This window comes from Rissa tridactyla, chromosome 8 (genome assembly GCF_028500815.1).
Source record: "Rissa tridactyla isolate bRisTri1 chromosome 8, bRisTri1.patW.cur.20221130, whole genome shotgun sequence".
Classification (NCBI taxonomy): domain Eukaryota; kingdom Metazoa; phylum Chordata; class Aves; order Charadriiformes; family Laridae; genus Rissa; species Rissa tridactyla.
In genome coordinates, this window is record NC_071473.1 from 54,911,001 (window position 1) to 54,928,696 (window position 17,696).

General features: G+C 46.2%; 1 protein-coding gene across 1 annotated transcript in view; it reads right to left on the reverse strand.

The window, feature by feature from the left end:
• Nucleotides 1-986: 986 nt before the first annotated feature.
• Nucleotides 987-17,696, reverse strand: part of NEGR1 (neuronal growth regulator 1) — a 286,625-nt gene continuing 269,915 nt past the window's right edge. The window contains 1 exon segment of the mRNA XM_054213168.1: nucleotides 987-4,462. Within this exon segment, the coding sequence (XP_054069143.1) occupies nucleotides 4,338-4,462 (125 nt within the window). The 3' untranslated portion in view covers nucleotides 987-4,337.

The window sequence follows — 17,696 nt, forward strand, 5'->3', positions numbered from 1 at the left end:
TGCATGGGCAACGGTGGCGATTAAGGTCGGCCAAATTGAAAGTAAATTCCTCCCTTCCATGTCATTACTTATGTATCTACTCTCAACATTAAGGCTGAATGGAGAATTTTTAATTCCTGTTTTTTAAGATTTTTTTTTTTTTTCCTCCTCACTATTTTCTAGTTCTAAAGAACTCCGTGATGCAAGCTGTAGCGTGGCCGGCGGGGTGGGCTGCGTGGCCCCTCTTCCTGCGGTGCCGCGGGACAGGGGCACCCAGGCACCTGCCTCTGCCCCGGCCCAGGGCCGCGGGACGTGGGAGGGACGTGACGGACCCTTGGTGGCACCGCCAGCCCCCACGCAAAACCCGCCAGCCGGGCGACGCACTGCCGCGGCTAAAGTGTCAGGCTGAAATTTGTCCTTTTCCTAAGCTTCCTCACAAGTGTGTCAGTTTATGCAAGAATTTTAAAATTACTTAAGATTCTTTTAAAAGAAAATGAATGCTTTTCCCTGCCTCCCCCCCCCCCTTTTTTTTTTCTCCAAAGAAACAAAATCTTCCATGGCAGACTCTGAAATATGGATTATTTACCTCCAGACTGGGCACAAGTCTGATCCAATCTTAGAAGTAAATGCATATTTAGTCTTTAAGGCAATTTTTTTATCCATGTAAATACTTATTTTGGTATACACGTTCTTTGTAACACAGTTATGTGGACTAAGCGGAGGTTTTGGTAGGTATAACATTTACCATTGTTTGTCTAGAACGCTAGCTCTGAAAATGTGCAAAAAAGCAGCTTTTACTGGTGATGGTTTTTAACGCTCCTGTATCTTAAAAACGGCATAGTTTCTAAAAAAAGTATATATATCGAAAAGTTTAAGAAAAGCTGTCTAGCTCTGAAGGATAGATTTCCTGCCAAAGTTATAAACCCTTGAGAAACTGCATTTGTTCAAGAAGTTGTGAGACATCCTTTAATTCAGTATTAGTATAAGCACGATCAGCAACTGTGTAATTAGAGCATCATTGCTTCTGCGTCCGTCACCGATGCAATGGTGATTGCAGACCTGAGTTATTGCGCAAGGAGGAACTGAACGGTGTTACAGACTTTGGGGTTTCCAATGGGGACAACAATCTTGATATAAATATTCAGTTATACTGCTTGGAGCTAAGCCATTTATTTTTCGCGTTTGAAAGGTGGGAATAAATACGATCATATTTGCCCGACAGATACGAACAGTATAGGTCAACCCTTTGACGAAGCATGGAGCATACCTTCAAACAGTTGCCTACAGCAAATGCACCCCACAAATTACAGGGTGGGTGGGACTGGTAAAACGTGGCTGTGCTCAATCGGCAGCGGTCTGCACCGTCCGTTTGGGAAGAAATGCCCCAAAAAGTCCCAATCTGTACAATTACCGGTTTACCGCACGGAACAAGATTCACCGAGAACCAAGTTTCTTTATTTGATGGACACCCCCTACAGCTCCAATCCTGCAAAAATCAAGGTGGTTTGACTCTATGGCTGCAGAAGGGACGGTGCCTAGAGCTAAGCGCGGCCGTAGCCCTCTGCAGGAGTGGAGGGGGAGCGGGCAGAGGCTCCCGAGCAGCCTTGGGAGAGGGACCCGACCGACGCCGAGGGCAGTCCCGGCACCGCGCTGGGCACACGCACACCCGCACACGCACCTCCGCGGCTGAACACCCGCGTCTGACTGACACTACACACCGATTCCACCGACAGAAACGCCACTGGCACCTAGAAACGACTGTGGGGTTTGGTTTCTTTTTGGACTTCGTGATAATTATGTCCCCTCAAATTTAAGTGAAAATTCAGGGATGGGACTGAGCATCTTGTCCATGCTCCAGTGGCTGTACCCGGTACGAATGCAAACAGTCTATACCTTTTTTTTTTTCTTTTTCTTTTCCATACTTAATAAAGCTGCTATTTATTCTATTCTGTTGCTGGAAATATCAGGATCCAGATACCAGGAATCACTGCAACAAAATATGTCATCGAAATACATAATTTGATCCAGCCACAGCATAGAAGCATCTCTCAGTTTTGCTGGAGATGAGGCGTCTGAGTTGGGCTACGCGTATCCTTCTTTCCTTCTTCGTAAAACTCTACTGACATGATACTTTCTGCAGCACCACTGTTTCTAGCGAATGGATTCTACAATATAGCACTTTAAAGCTGCAATACAAGAGAGAGCAGAATATCAGGACTGTGTATAGTGTAATTTGAATTGGTTTATACTATTTCCTTAAAGAATGAATTTTGTCATGTTATTCAAGGTTTTAAAAAATGCCACGTTTCCAAAAAGAGTAACTGCTTAGCACATGGCTGTAAATACTACGATAGCAATAGTACAATCTGTCACTGAACATACGCAGAGTGACCCAGGGCGTTTTATTGCCGTATTGTGGAGTCAACGTATTTCCGTTTATACCCTGCGCCTGAGTTCATTGGTAACTACACCAGATTCGCTGCGTATTCTGTCTACGTGTTGGGATGGGCTGGGATCTATTGAGCCGAGCGACACTCAGCCTCTGCCTTTCCAAAACCTGGGGCACCCGCAGAGTGAGTCTGGAGCTGCTGGGCGCGCTCCCTGCTCAGCTGGCATCGCTCCCTGCCGAATCCTACTCTAGGAGAAAAAAGGTTGGAGGAGAATAATCGTGTCGCCTCCCGGAGTTCCTATACAAAACAGGGGAATAATAACGTCGACAATGGTTTTATTATTCTCGTCATCGATAGTTTTCTGTGAGCAAGTCAAGATCTTTGGGGGTGACCAGGAGATCTTGCATTCAAGGGCTGTTGGCCATAGTCACGTCCCAGCAATTTACACAGATGGCGCTTTTAATTTCAGCTGTAAACTGTGAGCAACGTTTTGTGTTAATGCTGTCCGGGGCTGTTTAAACAAAAAAAAGTTAGTAACATTAGATGCTATTCTGAAACTTGCCCCTTCGCGGAGTGGGATGAGAGTATTACCCGGATAGACCGCAGTACGAGGAAATCGTGTGTGAGGACTTCACTGCTGTGGTGAGATTTGGGCAGTGTGAGAGCATCGGTAACGAAGTCCTGTCTGTAAGGATGATTCTGTCATGGACGGCAACATGCACTTCAGTACAGTTATTGGAGCAACCTCGTTTTAATATATATATGTATTTTATATATATATATGTATATATATAAAATTCTGCTTGATACTTCATGTATTTTCAGATATCTAGTATTTTAAAAGCATCCTTTATCATTGCTAAATTAGCCAAACCAGTACAAAACTAAGTGCAAGAAAAATACCAATTCACATAGGTTTTGCCGGTAATACAAAAGGGACTATTCAGCTTCTCACATTTACAGCCATTTAGGAATTTTGATTTAGAAGGACGAAGGGAAACGTTCCTACATTCAAAAGATGTCTCAAAATAATTTGCGTTCTGTTTTGCAATGGGAAAACCCAGTTGTTACAGAGATCGCCTACTGGTTAGTGGTGGTAGGTGGAAAACATGTAAAGGAGCTGGTGCTATTCTCGCCTGGGTGCCTAAAACCGCGGCGTCTGAAGCGGTTCCATGAGCCCCCGGGGGTGGGAGAGGGGCTTTTCCTTTTAGCCAATAGCACCTTTCTCCTCCGCTAGAGATTTCTTATGCTCAAAAGGATGCTTTAGCGTTTCCCAAAACACATTCCAGGTTTGTTGGAGAGGAAGAGAGAGGAAAGTAGTGTTTTATGAAGGCACACCCATGCTGAATTTGCAGGAAAAAGGAAAGAAAAGAGAAAGCAGTACTGCACAGCGCAGTTATAATACAAGGCTCATTCTTGAAACCTGAATATCATGCTAGAAGAAAATCTAGATACGTGTAATATTTTGAAGAAATATTTTGAAGGCAATATTATTTGATTTTTTTTTTATCAAAAAAGAAAAAATATTTCTGTGTAAATGTGGATAGAATGCTATTTAAGAAGGGAACTGAATATTTGTATTGCAGCCTTAAAGAAGCACATTTTTACTGCAATATTCCTTTTTTTTTTTGTAAACTACAGTCTGCAACTCAGCAGACCATGACTGAATGCTTTTGAAAACTTGTAGATTACAAACATGAAATCACGATTAATATCCTCTAAAGGTAATTTCAGAGCTTTCACGTCTTAAAAAAGGACAATGTGTACTGCTTCACAAGGTAATGCAGCTAATCAAAAAAAGGAGTAGAATTAAAGTATTTACATAATGAGCAATTCTACAGAAGGCGATCATCCCCATGTAAGCACTGCTGATTATATCCCACGCTGCTTTTAACAAACTCTACCAGATTGGATCCAGTCATCAGCACTTTCAGAGAATCCTTAAAAGCCTTTTATGGGTCTTTACACTTAGTGCAGAATGATGTTCTTCAGGTAGAATATGCTGGTGAGGGAGGACAGTGTCAACACAAGGTACCAGCAGGAGAAGAGGACTTCGGCGTCACCGGTGATCCCGTACTGGGCTGTACTGGGAGCTGCAAAGAGAAGAAGAAGAAGAAGGAGGGGTTAAGTGAAAACTTCCACTCTTAGACCCCCGAATTCTCAGTTTTCATCAATTCTTCTAAGATAACTACACGGGCAGCAAAAACATTCTTCTGAAAACCAGAGAAAACGCTGCGAGAGTCGCCAAGCCCTCCTGCTGCGCCGCTCAGTGAATGCTGCTTTTGTTTTAAACAGGGTAAAATCATTATTAAGGCAAGCATTTAAAAATGTGAATACTTAACATGAGATGAATGCTACATGTTTAAACATCTGAATAATTTATCTGGTTTTAAGTTACTGAGCATTAAGATCTCCACGGAAATCAATGAGAGGTGAATATATTTAGCTCTGCTGGAAAACAGCTCCTTTTCTGCCTGACTTTAGAAGCCGAAGTTTGACAATCTTGCCTAGCCAAAGAGATTCATATTTATTTTCAGTGTCTCTGAAGAAATTATTTTTACTTGCTTCAATACAAAGTCTTTCTCAAATTCCTAAGTAAATATTACAGTAAGTGCATGCAAAAAAGAGTTAAAATATAAGAAACGAGTGTTGAGAAACAAGTGAGGAGACAAGGCTGTGGAGCAGGCAGCGCGGGCTGCCTGCGGGCTGCAGCGTGGGAACCGGCCCCGGCCAAAACCGCCCATTTTCGTCTTAAAAACCCACGGGCAGGAGGGGAAAGGACCTGTCACTGTCACCTCGCCCTGCACCGAGCCCACGCTACCAGGACGATGCTGTTGGGACGTTCGGCTGCTAAATAACCACTGCAGGCTCACTTTGGCCGGCAGATTTATGTACAAGACTTCTCTCAAATCAAATATTTTTCTTTTATACGATGCATGGAAGCCTGACCTCTCAGAGTCGTACGCAGCATCCTGTGCCCTTCGGTTGAACGCCGGTATCAAAGGTTTTGCTTTCCAGACTCCAGGAATACACCACGGGTTATTCTAAAACATAATACCTGTGCAAGTCTTGTATCGAGTGCCACTTCTACAAGCAGGCGTCGCTTACGTCAGTGGCACTTTATTTAGATACAAGTTGCAGAATTTGCTTTTTTGACTGAACTGACCCAACATCTGCCAGCACCATGGAAGGAGATTAGCTGGTGGATGCTGAGCAAGACTGAGCCAGCTTGGTGCCCACGTCCTGCGGCTCAAGGCCTTTTCCTCGCAGGGGACAGAGGTGTCCGAAAGGCAGGAGGGGAGCAGACATTTCCAGGCTCATTCCTGGTCACCCAGCTTGAGCGAGCTGGGGATGCTCAACCCAAAGGCTGCATTGCAAAAGGGAGAGACCACCAACGTGGCCGTTTTGAAAAACACATGAGCCATGAGTGAATGAAGAGGGGAGGTCGCCTGGGAGCCCGGGGTGGTGAGGGGTTGGATGCCACTTGGAGGATCCTGCCTCTTCTGTAGGATCTCTCCTTTCACACCGTTACGTTGCCGTCCTGAGGTGTCCTCAAGGCACGGGGCTCTCTGGACCGAGAGCACCAAGAGATGGTCTGAAGAGCAGACTTCAGCCAACAGCTCCGCTCTGCAGGTACGTAGGAGAGGGCTGCACAGAGCGGGTACCAACGCTGCAGAAGACAGTTTCCCTGGCGCCAACCCAAAGCTTGTCCCACCGCCTGGCCCAGGAGCGAGCTGCCTCCGGCAGCACTGCTGCCCCTCGCCAGTGCCAAGTCCACCTCCAGCAGGGAGGCACCAGGGAATGGCACACGCAGGGCTTTGGAGAAAGGAAAATTCTTCACGTGCTTCCCTTGTGGGCAGAGGAGAGGAGCAGTGAAGCATCCCTGTTGGCAGACACGAGCCCAGGAGGGCTGCACGGTGCGGGCAGGACGCAGCCCAGGGAGGAGAGCGGGACCTTGATGGATGGGGACGGTACCCGGCGTCTGGCTTGCACAGAAAGTCCCCCCAGGATGAACGATAATAAAGCAACAAGAGGGATTTCACTACAATCATGGCCCGTCTGGGGGAGCAGGAGAGACTACAGCAATCACCCAAGAAAATAAAGCAAATGGGTGGTTTTCACCAAATCTTGTTTGCTTCTGAAGGACACAGTCTCCTGAATTTCAAGTCTTGTTCACTGAAACGTAAACATCCCTTTGCTTTCTATACAGACATCTGTGCTATGTGCCGCCGGGTCCATTCCCAATGTGTGACATTTTATTAGACGCAGAGTATGTGATAAAACCAAAAATCAGTCATTTCCCCCCCATGCAGAAAGGTTCAGGTAATAAAAAAAAATTACAAGACGAAGCTTGATTTTAAAGCTTAGTTTAGTGACTTGTGACCATGACTAACTGCAGGACAGGGCGCGCTCTTCCCTTCTCATTAAAAAGGAACTTTCCGTGATAAGTCAGTATGACAAATCAACATTTAATTTATTACAAAAACCAGGCGCGCAAGCTGAAGCATAGCGTAGGTGGTATTTCATTTTATCGTATTAAAAGAGTTTCCCCAATGTAAAGATAATTTGAACTACGGTGGCTATAAAAGCGAGTGGAAAATTATGTAGATCTGATTTCCTGCATATGAACCAGTTCTATCTTTCTGAAGCTTATTAAATCATATCCGGATTGTTTCAGCACAAAGCCACTGGGTGAATTAATGGGGGAAAAATACGTAGACTTGGGTAGATAATAGAAAAGAGTTATGGTTCCTGAAGCTGGCTCGCCAGAAGAATTTGATGTGAAAGAAACCTGAAGGAGAAGCAGATCTGGACTGATTTAAGTGACCGGACTCTGCTGGGGCTGAATAAGCTGCTGAGCTGATGCGGTAGAGGGATGCCAAGTGAGCGCGGGGCGGGTTTTGCTGGTCCGCGGGCCATAGATTAGCCCTGTTGGATCCCACCCTGCCTCACACCTCACCCCACTGCGGGGTCGGGTCTCGATGCTATGGCTGATGAACAGGATTTCAGTTCAAAAAAACATTTCATAAATTCTCTTGAGTTTCTTTAGAGCAGTCTTTGGCATTACAAGAAAGAATGAGTCCAGCCGTGCTGCGTGGCTCCCAGGTTCCCTGGGACTGATGCTCGGACAGAGCTTAAGCCGAAATTTAAAATTATTCTCCAGCCCCTCTAATACCTTTTCCATTTCCTCAGATTCCTTTTAAGAGGGCAAACCGGCGCGTGACTGCTGGCACCGGGGGCTGCTGCTTAGAACCCGCCAGGTACAGCTTCACTTGGTCAGACCTGCAGCGGCATTCGGTATAAAAAGCCAAAATAAACTCGTAGCTCTTCGCATCTGCGTCCACACGGCCCCAGGAGTCCCCCAGAACAAAGCTGTTGCTGCCATTGTCGAAATGTCCCCAAAATCCACGGCGTGCCAGCAGGCAAACTGATCAGAAACTGGCGTTGAAGGGCTTTTTTGGAACTGTATACTGCAGGTCTAAAAAGCCACGCTATTTTAATTCAAACTGGAACTAATAGCTGGAAAACATTTGCCATATGCCTGCCCAGGACCAGCACGGGCATCCTGGTGCCTTCTTCAACCCTCTAATTCATCTGGCGGTGGAACAAGCCTGGCTGCTCTTCGGCTTGCTTCCGTACTCTCCTTTTGTAATTAGCAGCCGCATTGGAGCGGGCTTTGGGCTGGCGGAGCGGGACAGGACACGGGGCTGGGCAGCACCCGCTCGGCACCCCTCCGTGGATGGGGCTTGTGGGTCAGGAAAGTCCTGCCGGATCATTATCCCTCTTAACTTTGCCTTCTGGAAATCTCCCGGTGTTTCCAGTCTCCAAAGTGAATTTATAAGCAGATGTCCCTCTCTCACGGCTGGTGCAAACGGGTCGCATCGATTATAATGTCACGGTAAGCCTGCTGCATGGCAGACAGTTTAAAATGTCGTGCTCGGCTCTCCAGAATTCCTGGAAATACAATAAGCTTCTGCAGTCCTTTTCTTTTTCACCTCGGTATTTTGATTCACTTTTCCTGTGGCTACCTGATTGCTTTGCTGGCAAAAGAAAATTTTGTCCCCAAGCATCAATGAAATTGTGTAGATCTTTTGTGGTGTTTTACAAACTCTAAAAAGTAAGCAAATTTACGTTTAAAATTTAAAAAACTCTTAGTGTGGTCTGCTTAGTCACTCATCTAGAATGAATAATTATTTCTGCTAAGTACTAAGTAGTCCTTGCTTTCATTAGTATTGCTGTGTAATACGAGGCAACACTGTTTTGCACATGGTTAATTTTCATAGGGTTTTTTTGAAGGTTCTCTATGTTGGAATAAAACCCTTAGTTTAGGCATGAATGAAAAGGTTTAAGTGTTTGAAAACAGCGTAAAACTCACAGCTGCTTTTTTCCTCCGCTAAGATCTTAGCATTGACTGCCGCTGTTTTATACAGGCAGACACGCTTGCGCTTGCAGTCTTAATATTTGTACAGAGGAGGAGGGATGTATGATTAGGCATCAAATAAAAGCAGGAATTATTTGACTCCCTGATTACATCTGCAGCTCTCCTGGGCATTTCCATAATGCCGATCACCACCGTTCTAACGGAGCACCCTGTTTGGAACTGATGTTACAGCGTGGGAAGCCTCTGGTCCGCAGAGGTGGGCAGGAGAACAGCGGTTGGCCTGCAGAGAGGTGTTCATCTGTCTAAGGATTCCAGCCAGGGCAAGGTCTGGGTGAGTGGCTGAAACACAAACCAAGGGCAAACTGCTTGGCTGCCCTCGTGCCGAGCTGGCAGCGCACGTTCAGCTCAGAGCTGTGGCAGTGGTACCTCAAAAGAAAGTGAATTTCCATCTAGAAGAAGATTAAGATGAGCTTGATGAAAAGTCTGATGTTTGAAATATAAGATGACCTAGGATTTAGAAGTTGCAATAACTTTAAAATATATCAGAGGGCTGGAGCCCCTCTGCTGGGAGGACAGGCTGAGGGAGCTGGGGGGGTTCAGCCTGGAGAAGAGAAGGCTCCGGGGAGACCTTCCAGCCCCTTCCAGTCCCTAAAGGGGCTCCAGGAAAGCTGGGGAGGGACTCTGGAGCAGGGAGGGGAGCCATGGGACGAGGGGGAAGGGTTTTACACTGCAAGAGGGGAGACTGAGATGAGATGTGAGGCAGAAATTGTTGGCTGTGAGGGGGGTGAGCCCCTGGCCCAGGTTGCCCAGAGAAGCTGTGGCTGCCCCATCCCTGGAGGGGTTCAAGGCCAGGTTGGCCGGGGCTTGGAGCAACCTGGGCTGGTGGGAGGTGTCCCTGCCCAGGGCAGGGGGTGCCACTGGGTGGGCTTTAAGGTCCCTTCCAGCCCAAACCATGCTGTGATTGTATGATAACACATTAAAATTACGGGTAGATCTGTGCGAGCGGTCGCGCTCATTGCAGCAGGGATGGAGACACGCGGAGGCTTCTGCTCCCATTCCCGCCTTTGCTTTGTAACTCCCCGTGGTGTTAGTTATCGAGCAAAGCATGTCCGCCTCTCACTTTTGACAAGACCACATCTAGCATCTCTCCTGGGAGCCACGCGCAGGGTGTCACAGTCCTGCTGAAGGAGAAACCCCTGCTAAGGTCAGCCCTGGCCATGTCCTCCGCGGCCGTCAGAGCACCACACCGGCCGGGGTCCCTGCCTGCATGCCTTTGAAGCCCACGTGCTCTTATCAAGCTCTCCTTTTTCCTAATTTAGTGATTATTCTACATAATCCTAATGTTTTATAATAGTTAGCAGTTGTGAAAATATTTAAGTGCACTCTTAGCACAGACAGGATTATACTCAGGCATCTCTCCTGGCGGTGAATAGGAAGGAACAAAGTAATATTGTATCACTATCTGTAATTAATGAAAGAGATTAGGAAAAATACTATGCTGGAACATGCAAACCAACATTTCCTAACACCAAGGACTGCGTTAACCAGAAATAATTACAAGCTTTAATGCCGATGCCTTGTAGACAAAAGCACAGACCTCTTTAGGTTGTCTGAATAAGCAAGACTAATTCTTTTAAATGGATTATGCAGAGAGATGTTAATAAGCGTTTCATTTAACTATATTCAGGTTAATGGTTTATTACAGGAAAGCCTTAATAAATAGTTTTTGTGCAACATTTAAAATATACAGAGAAGGAAGGAATAAACTAACTGAAGGTCAAAGCAGTAAGGAAAAAAAAGATGAAAAACACTAGGCTGTCAAAAATGTGGTTTTTTTTTTAAAAGAAAGGATTGCAAGATAATAGGACTGTGACGGCTCAGCGGAGTCCTGCAGACACGTCTCTAAATATTGTTACACTTGAAGTTAGCGGAGGATTTATGGCTCCGGAGGAGCGGGTCAACGGTCTACACAAGGCTGAATTAGAAAGCACCGGCTTGTGCTAGGAGAGGGGTCTGCTCGGAGAGCCCCAGGACCAGCCCGCGCGCGGCTGGGCCACAGCAAAGTCTGTCCCGAAGAGGAACCTCGCTGTGCCCCGGGGGCCAGGCAGGGCTGCAGAAAGCTCGACCTCGGGAGAGCAAAACCTCAAAATCTTGTGTAAAAATGAATCGGCGGAGGCGCGGATTTGTTTAGCCTTATGCAAATGCAATCATCCTCGAGGCTAAGCGCCCGAGACAGGAGATTTACAGCCATGGAAAATTCACTAGTGAAGTCAAATAGATAAATCTGAACGAGGAGGCCCTTTTGAAGTCTGCGCCAGATGGAGACTTTGATTAAACAGAGCTTTGACCATGATAATAACACTTGGAAAATGCTGATAATTTAAGTGATGTTGAAATGCGTTTGGGCCACGTCCGCGGTAGCTGGGAGCTGGACGTGGTGACTCAGAAGGTCCTCTCCAGTCTGACGTTCCTCTGTTACTGGGATGAATCGCTGAAATTCCCTTTAATGAGAGAGAAACGCACAGCACTGCACGGGCCAGCATCCCCAGACCGCATCTGAAATGCAAAATGCTTATATTTTAAATATAGGCCTACATTTGCGAGAGATTATTTTATAAATGATGCATGGTCAAAATATTTTTGCTTATCCCAGGGAAGAACGTGGAGTGAGGGAATCAGTGCAGCGCTGTGCGGCCCCGGCTCTCGGAAAAGCGAAGCGTCTCGATGTGATGGCTCACGGGGCATTGCAAAACATTTTTACTGAGTATAACAAACTGCTAGACAAGGCCACTGGATGTGTCCTCGCCTGTGCCCAGTGCTCATTTGTCTCCCCAGTCCTTGCTCACGAAACTGCAGGGACAAGGATCACACCGGGAACACGAGAAGAACGTGCTGGGGGGCCACCACCTCCTATAGCATCTTCTCCATCAAATACGTTAGTATAGGGAACAGCCAAATTTTGCTGTGTTAATGCCTGTGCAGCCATTCTCTGGGTAGTGCGTGCGTGATTTTGGGTAGAATTTTGCCTTTGTACGTTTTCTAGCCAGGAGTCCCTTGGCACTGCTGAGCCCGAGATTGCTGAAAACCCTCCAGAAAGGAGGCAGGAAATACGGCGAAAGTTGACCACGAGCTAGCTCTGCCCGCGTGGATTTATGCAACTTCTTCAGCTTATTCTAAGACAGAGCTGTGGAGGATAAAGCCAGAAACTGCGAGGTCTTAAAAGAGTGGCTTTGTCATTCTCCGAAATGCGGCAGAATGATGCGGAAGATGAGCCCCCGCTGGACCGATGGAGTTGATAAGAGAGGGGCATTGTCAGGCCTCTTCATCGGCATTCTCGCAGGGCTGCTGTAAAATGAATGGTTCTGCTGATTTGTTTCTCATTTCTAATTGAAATGAATAATGCAGCATTTTTTTGAGTTTTAAAATAGGAATGCAGAGAATAAAACATTATTGCTGTAACCGCGCAAGTAAAGAACAACCATTTGTTGTCCTAAAATATTAAAGCTTACTATTTTAAATACTTGAGATAGATACGCCACCAGCAGAGTTTTAAAGTGCAATATTGTCCCTGTGAGCGTTTGCGCGTATCCCTGCGTACGCACAGAAAATTAGAAAGAAGCATTTCTTGTTTTATTCGTGAAGAGGCGAGTTCTGGCATGTGCTCTATCTAATTCGGAACGGGTTCTTGATACTGATTCTGGATGAGTTAAAATATAAAATATGGTATTTACCAGGCTAAAAAGTGAAGCAATCACAACATGGTAACTAGCTCAGCCCCCCAGCATTGTAATTTCATACTTGTGGGGATCTTTCCCTGGGAATTTGGGTTCCCTGACTGTGGAAAATCAGGTCCGGGGAGGCAGCACCTTCCCCTCCCTGCCAGAGTCACCCTTCCTCTTCCACCCGCTCACACACCGACAAATAACTCAAGCTAAATATTACAAACAGCCAAGTACTAATTTAAAACGGGCTAAAAATACACACAATGATGTAAATTTTAAGTAAGATGATTTTTGCTTGCTTATTAATGTGATGGGGCATGCCAGCCACATTTTGCAGTTGTTCAAAGCAGACCTACTCAGTGAACACTTAACAGCTGCATTTCATTAAGCTTATAGAGAAAGCAAGACCATAACTGATGGAGGTTGTTAACTATATGCAAAAGGTTTTTAAATGACTTAATTTCTGTTCTCGAATAACTCTCTGGAACAAAGCATTTCCAAAGTCAGCAACTTCCCGAAAGTACTCGGTGCAGGCGCCTCACTCTGTACGGTACGGACATGGAGGCATCCGGCCCTCGGAGGTGGACTCACCAGCAACGTGCTCTCTTGCCAGCGGAATCGCTCCCTTTTCAAAGGAGAAATTTGCTCCCGTGCTCCGGCTGAAGAGGATGTGGTTAAAGATGGAGCCGGCAGTTCAGGTGAGCGGCATTTGCAAACGCGGTCCCGGGCCCGTGGGCGGCCGCGGTGCCAAGGGCTCCCTGAACCCGTCACCTTTCAGATTTTTGCTGCCCCGCGTTTGCTTTTCCCCTCGAGACCCGCCTGGGTCAGCCACCTCTCAGCAGCCTCCCCCTGACTTCCCAAAGCTGTGCTAACTAACGGAACCCTAAAATTGGAGGTTTTCTTTTCTAAAACTCATTCCTCCTTCCTGTCAGCTTCCAAAATCTCATGTTCTATTTCCCAAACTGTCGTTGACTCTCCTCATAGAAACCCAGGTTTAAATCCAATTGTTATCGTTCACAGCAAAACACAGAATGTAAAAAAAAAAAAAAGGGGTGTCATTTTAGAGAAACAAACACCTCTAATTTTTCAAACTTATAAATGGTGACTAAATTTTCCAGCTAATTTATACTTTAACAAATCACAGTAATTTGATCCTATGTAAAGTTACAGATGGATTGGCAAAATTTGGGTAACTTAGTCGAGAGAGGGCAAGATAACCTTTTAATTCTAGTGAAATGGATGCTACTGTTGAAGAGTATTTAAGATATCAGAAAAAAAAACCTCTCCAAGAAGGGAGGCACACGGGACATCTTACACCTAGGCATGAGTTCCCAACAACTCAAAAACCTTGAATTTCGGACATTTTTACTTCATGTGCCAAAGGAATCGCTGTGGTCCTCAGTGTAGTGTGTGCTTTTTGAAGGAGTTCAGCATCTAATTAGTAGCGACATGACAGCTAGAGACCTACCGAAGCTAGTAACATTTTCTATTCAGTATAGGTACACCCTTGAATTGTTAAAAACCATGATACAACCCAAACTACTGCATTTGAACGTAAGCACTTTATATTGCAACTGCTTTCACAACAAAAAGGTATTGTTAAAACTTTATTACCTAGGTGTTATTTGTTTCCAAACTTGCATTTTAAATTTCAGCGTGTGGTTGCCAACAGAAAAGTCCCCATTTACAGGCAATTATCACACAGTGGTACCTAAAACTCCCTGTCGTTATTGCTCACTCTAATTACAGGGCCTCGCTGCGGTCCGTACAGCAGTGTTTGTGAGCGTGGGTTTTTCAGCGGGGGCCAGGCGCGCACCCTTTGTGTTACTCCATACTTCTGTATTTCAGCGGATTCAGGTACGGCATGAAAAATGGGCAACGGTGATTTGAGAACCTCTTAACAATAGCAGCCCTCGCACAAAAGCCTGTTTTGTAGATAACCAGTGTAAATAATAGATTCCCCACACGCTGCTGTCTATCAAGTTATTTCTTCAAGCAAATGTCTCTGGGTCTCATAAAAGCAGAGAAATAGTGGTGCTCAGACAAAGCGGGCTCACGCTCGTCTCTCAGATACTGCAGACCTGCTCTTGCTGCAGCCGCAAAAACAAAAACAATTTTAAACGCTTACGGATTGTTGTACCGTATATCTTTAACGGAATTGCATTTAGACACAGATAAACTTGATCGTACCAAACAAAACCCCCTTCCATTAAATAATGCAGAAGAAAAGAATCTTGCTAATGCATTAATAGGATAAATGAAGCAGGCACTGAACACAGAGCGCCTCTGTGTTTAACGGGATAAACCAGACACGCCCGGCTTCTGCTGCAAGCAATATTTCATAATCCAAGAAGTATTTATGAGGAAAATTTCTGTGAGGGAGCAGAATAAAATTTGGCTTTATATATCCTCCTTTATACTTGAGTTATCTCAGACTTCTTTGTACTGCTGGAAAGTGCAGTTCTATTGGAAGAAATAAAGTAACTTTCAGGAACTTCAGAGCTGCAGGTGTGTACCAGCCTCGGAGGTCTGAGATGAGTTTTAGCAACCGGAGGAGATGCCAGCCCCCATCCTGGGATGAAGCTACGCTTAACTGGATCACCCCTGGTCCCTGCCTTTAACTGCCACAGGAGACACCAGCCAAGGGCTTGTCCGGAGAGGAGAGCAGAGCAGGGAACCGATGGCCCTGTGCAGACATCTCACCGCCCGGCAAAACATAGAGAGCCCGGCTTTTAAATACCCCCAGGGATGGCGGCTCCACCACTGCCCTGGGCAGCCTGGGCCAAGGCTTGACAACCCTTTCCGTGAAGAAATTTCTCCCAGTATCCATCCTAAACCTCCCCTGGCGCAACTTGAGGCCGTTTCCTCTTGTCCCATGGCCTGTTCCTTGGGAGAAGAGCCCGACCCCCCCTGCCTCCCCCCTCCTTTCAGGGAGCTGCAGAGAGCGAGAAGGTCTCCCCTCAGCCCCCTTCTCTCCAGGCTGAACCCCCCCAGCTCCCTCAGCCGCCCCTCACCAGACCTGCTCTGTAGGGCTGTTTCTCAGACGAGGACGGTGGATCACAGCAGGTCACCCCTGCTCACTTGCTACGCCCGGACAAACCTGTTTCTGGGGTGCGTAAGGAGAAGCGCAGCCCATGGGGGCTCCTCAGCACGGCAGGGCTGTGTCCGCATGGACGGGTCACCTCGGGAGAAGGACAGACTGACCGGACACAGCCCGGAGAAGAACAGGGAGAACACCTCACCTCGGAGGAAGGCTTGGAGCAGCAGGACGGTTCAAAACCCGAGGAGGAGAGGAGAGAGCGTCCTAATAACAACCGTGGGCTACACGAAAGGCTTGCCCTGGAGAAGGTCGGTGAACGATCTGCAGTGGGTAGGAGCCACAATAGCTACGAAGGCAAACTTAGTACTGAGTTGCATGGGAAAGGCGAGGAATCCGCATCATTGCAGAGTTTTAAGAGCAGCGCGTATAAATATGTGTCAAAAATAACACCAGACACCGCTTCTTTTGCCTGCGGGAAGAGATCTTTCTAGATGTTCTCTCTGGGCCTTTAAAAATAATAATCCAGGAATGCATCATAATTAGCAGTGACTGAAACTTTTAATTTCTTTCTGGAACCGGAGACATAAGAGGTTCCCCAGGAGGGAAGGGAGGGTGGCTCGTGGCAGAGATGAAGATGAGCCCCCTCAGCCCGCGGCTCCCCAGCCCGTAGCCCGGGCTGCAGCTCCATCCCCCTCCCCTAGAAATGGGCTCTCAGTTCTTTCCGATGGCTTAAGGACATGCCCGTTGTATGCAAACTGCGCAGAAAACTTTAAACAGATCTTTAATTCTCATAGAAAAACGAAGGCAGCTGTGGAGCCCATTATTAGCATATGCCTCTTGGCTTATCAAACCCAGCTCTGCTGTTGCACCGTGTCTTGTGATTTCCCTCATAAATATTTTAAGATCTGTCTTAAAAGCAGTTGCTTGTCTTCCAGTGGGAGCAATCAGTGGAAGGCTTCTCTGCAGTTGCACTCCTGAATGGGTAGGAACTTTCTTATTCCCAGGATAAATTTATCTTCGGATGAGCTCTGTCTCCTCCCGGGCCTCGCTGCCCTGTTTCCACAGGCACCACTCCTGCATGGTTTCGCGTCGTTAGACTAAGCACCATCTCCTCGTCTCCTTCCTCTTTCTCTTCTTTCTCTTTGCATAATAGGAACAACAACAGATTCAAATACTTTACATAAACTTGCAGTTTTAACCCATTTCTTAGTGGGATCAGGCCTTGAAGGGCTATAATTACCACTAATGTTCCCACATTTGAGCTATTAATAAGTTAAAGGGCACTGTTGTTTCTACGGCTTGTAATAAAACTCGACTTCCATTTTCTTTGAGTCTGCCAAGCTTTCCTCTCCTCCTTTAGAAGTGCTAAAAATAATTTACCCGAGGATTATTTAAAAAGAAGGCGAAGATTTTTTTGGTATATTTTTTCATGTTTTATTGCAGCAGTAATCTCTTTGGTAAGGTTATCTTCAGTGACTCAAATAACTTTGCCTTCAAATAAAAGTTATTACTTAGCCCAAAGGCCAAGCAAAGAGCGCGTTCTGGAATCAGATCCACCCTGCCTCTTTGGAGCACGAATGAGAAAAGGTGAATTAATGCAAACCTAGCACAGCTTGATAAGAGTTATATGATCTACTACTGCGTATTAATGAGCTAGAAACACCATCTAGGATTGCATTAGCAAAATAAGGTCTATTTAATAAAAACAGTCCACAAAAAGGTGAAAATTCCAACTCAAAATTCTAACAAAAGCCAAAGGAGATTATCATCTTGCTGTCTCCCTGCTTGGCTACGCAGGCAAAGCTGCAAGGATGCCTTCAGAAACGCATCCGTCTGTAGACACCTCTAGGCAAAAAAACCAAATCCAAACCCCAAATCCACCCCTCCCCTTCCCCGAAAGCCCCGAACTGCAGCCTTATTGCAGACGTTTCCATTAATGCTGTTGAAGCAAATTGCACAGTACTGAACTGAGGACTATAACATCTGTGTAACCTGGCTGATAGATGGCATGGTGTTGCAATAAATAACGCGGTGTTGCATCTTTTTGCTTAAATAGATGGGCCTCTTCCATCTAGAGATGGGTGCCGGGGGCCTGACCACCTGGTCACTGCCAGAAAGAAAACCAAACAGCCTAGAGAAAATACCCCAAGTTTCACTGTCAAGACATTTCCACAGACATCTGA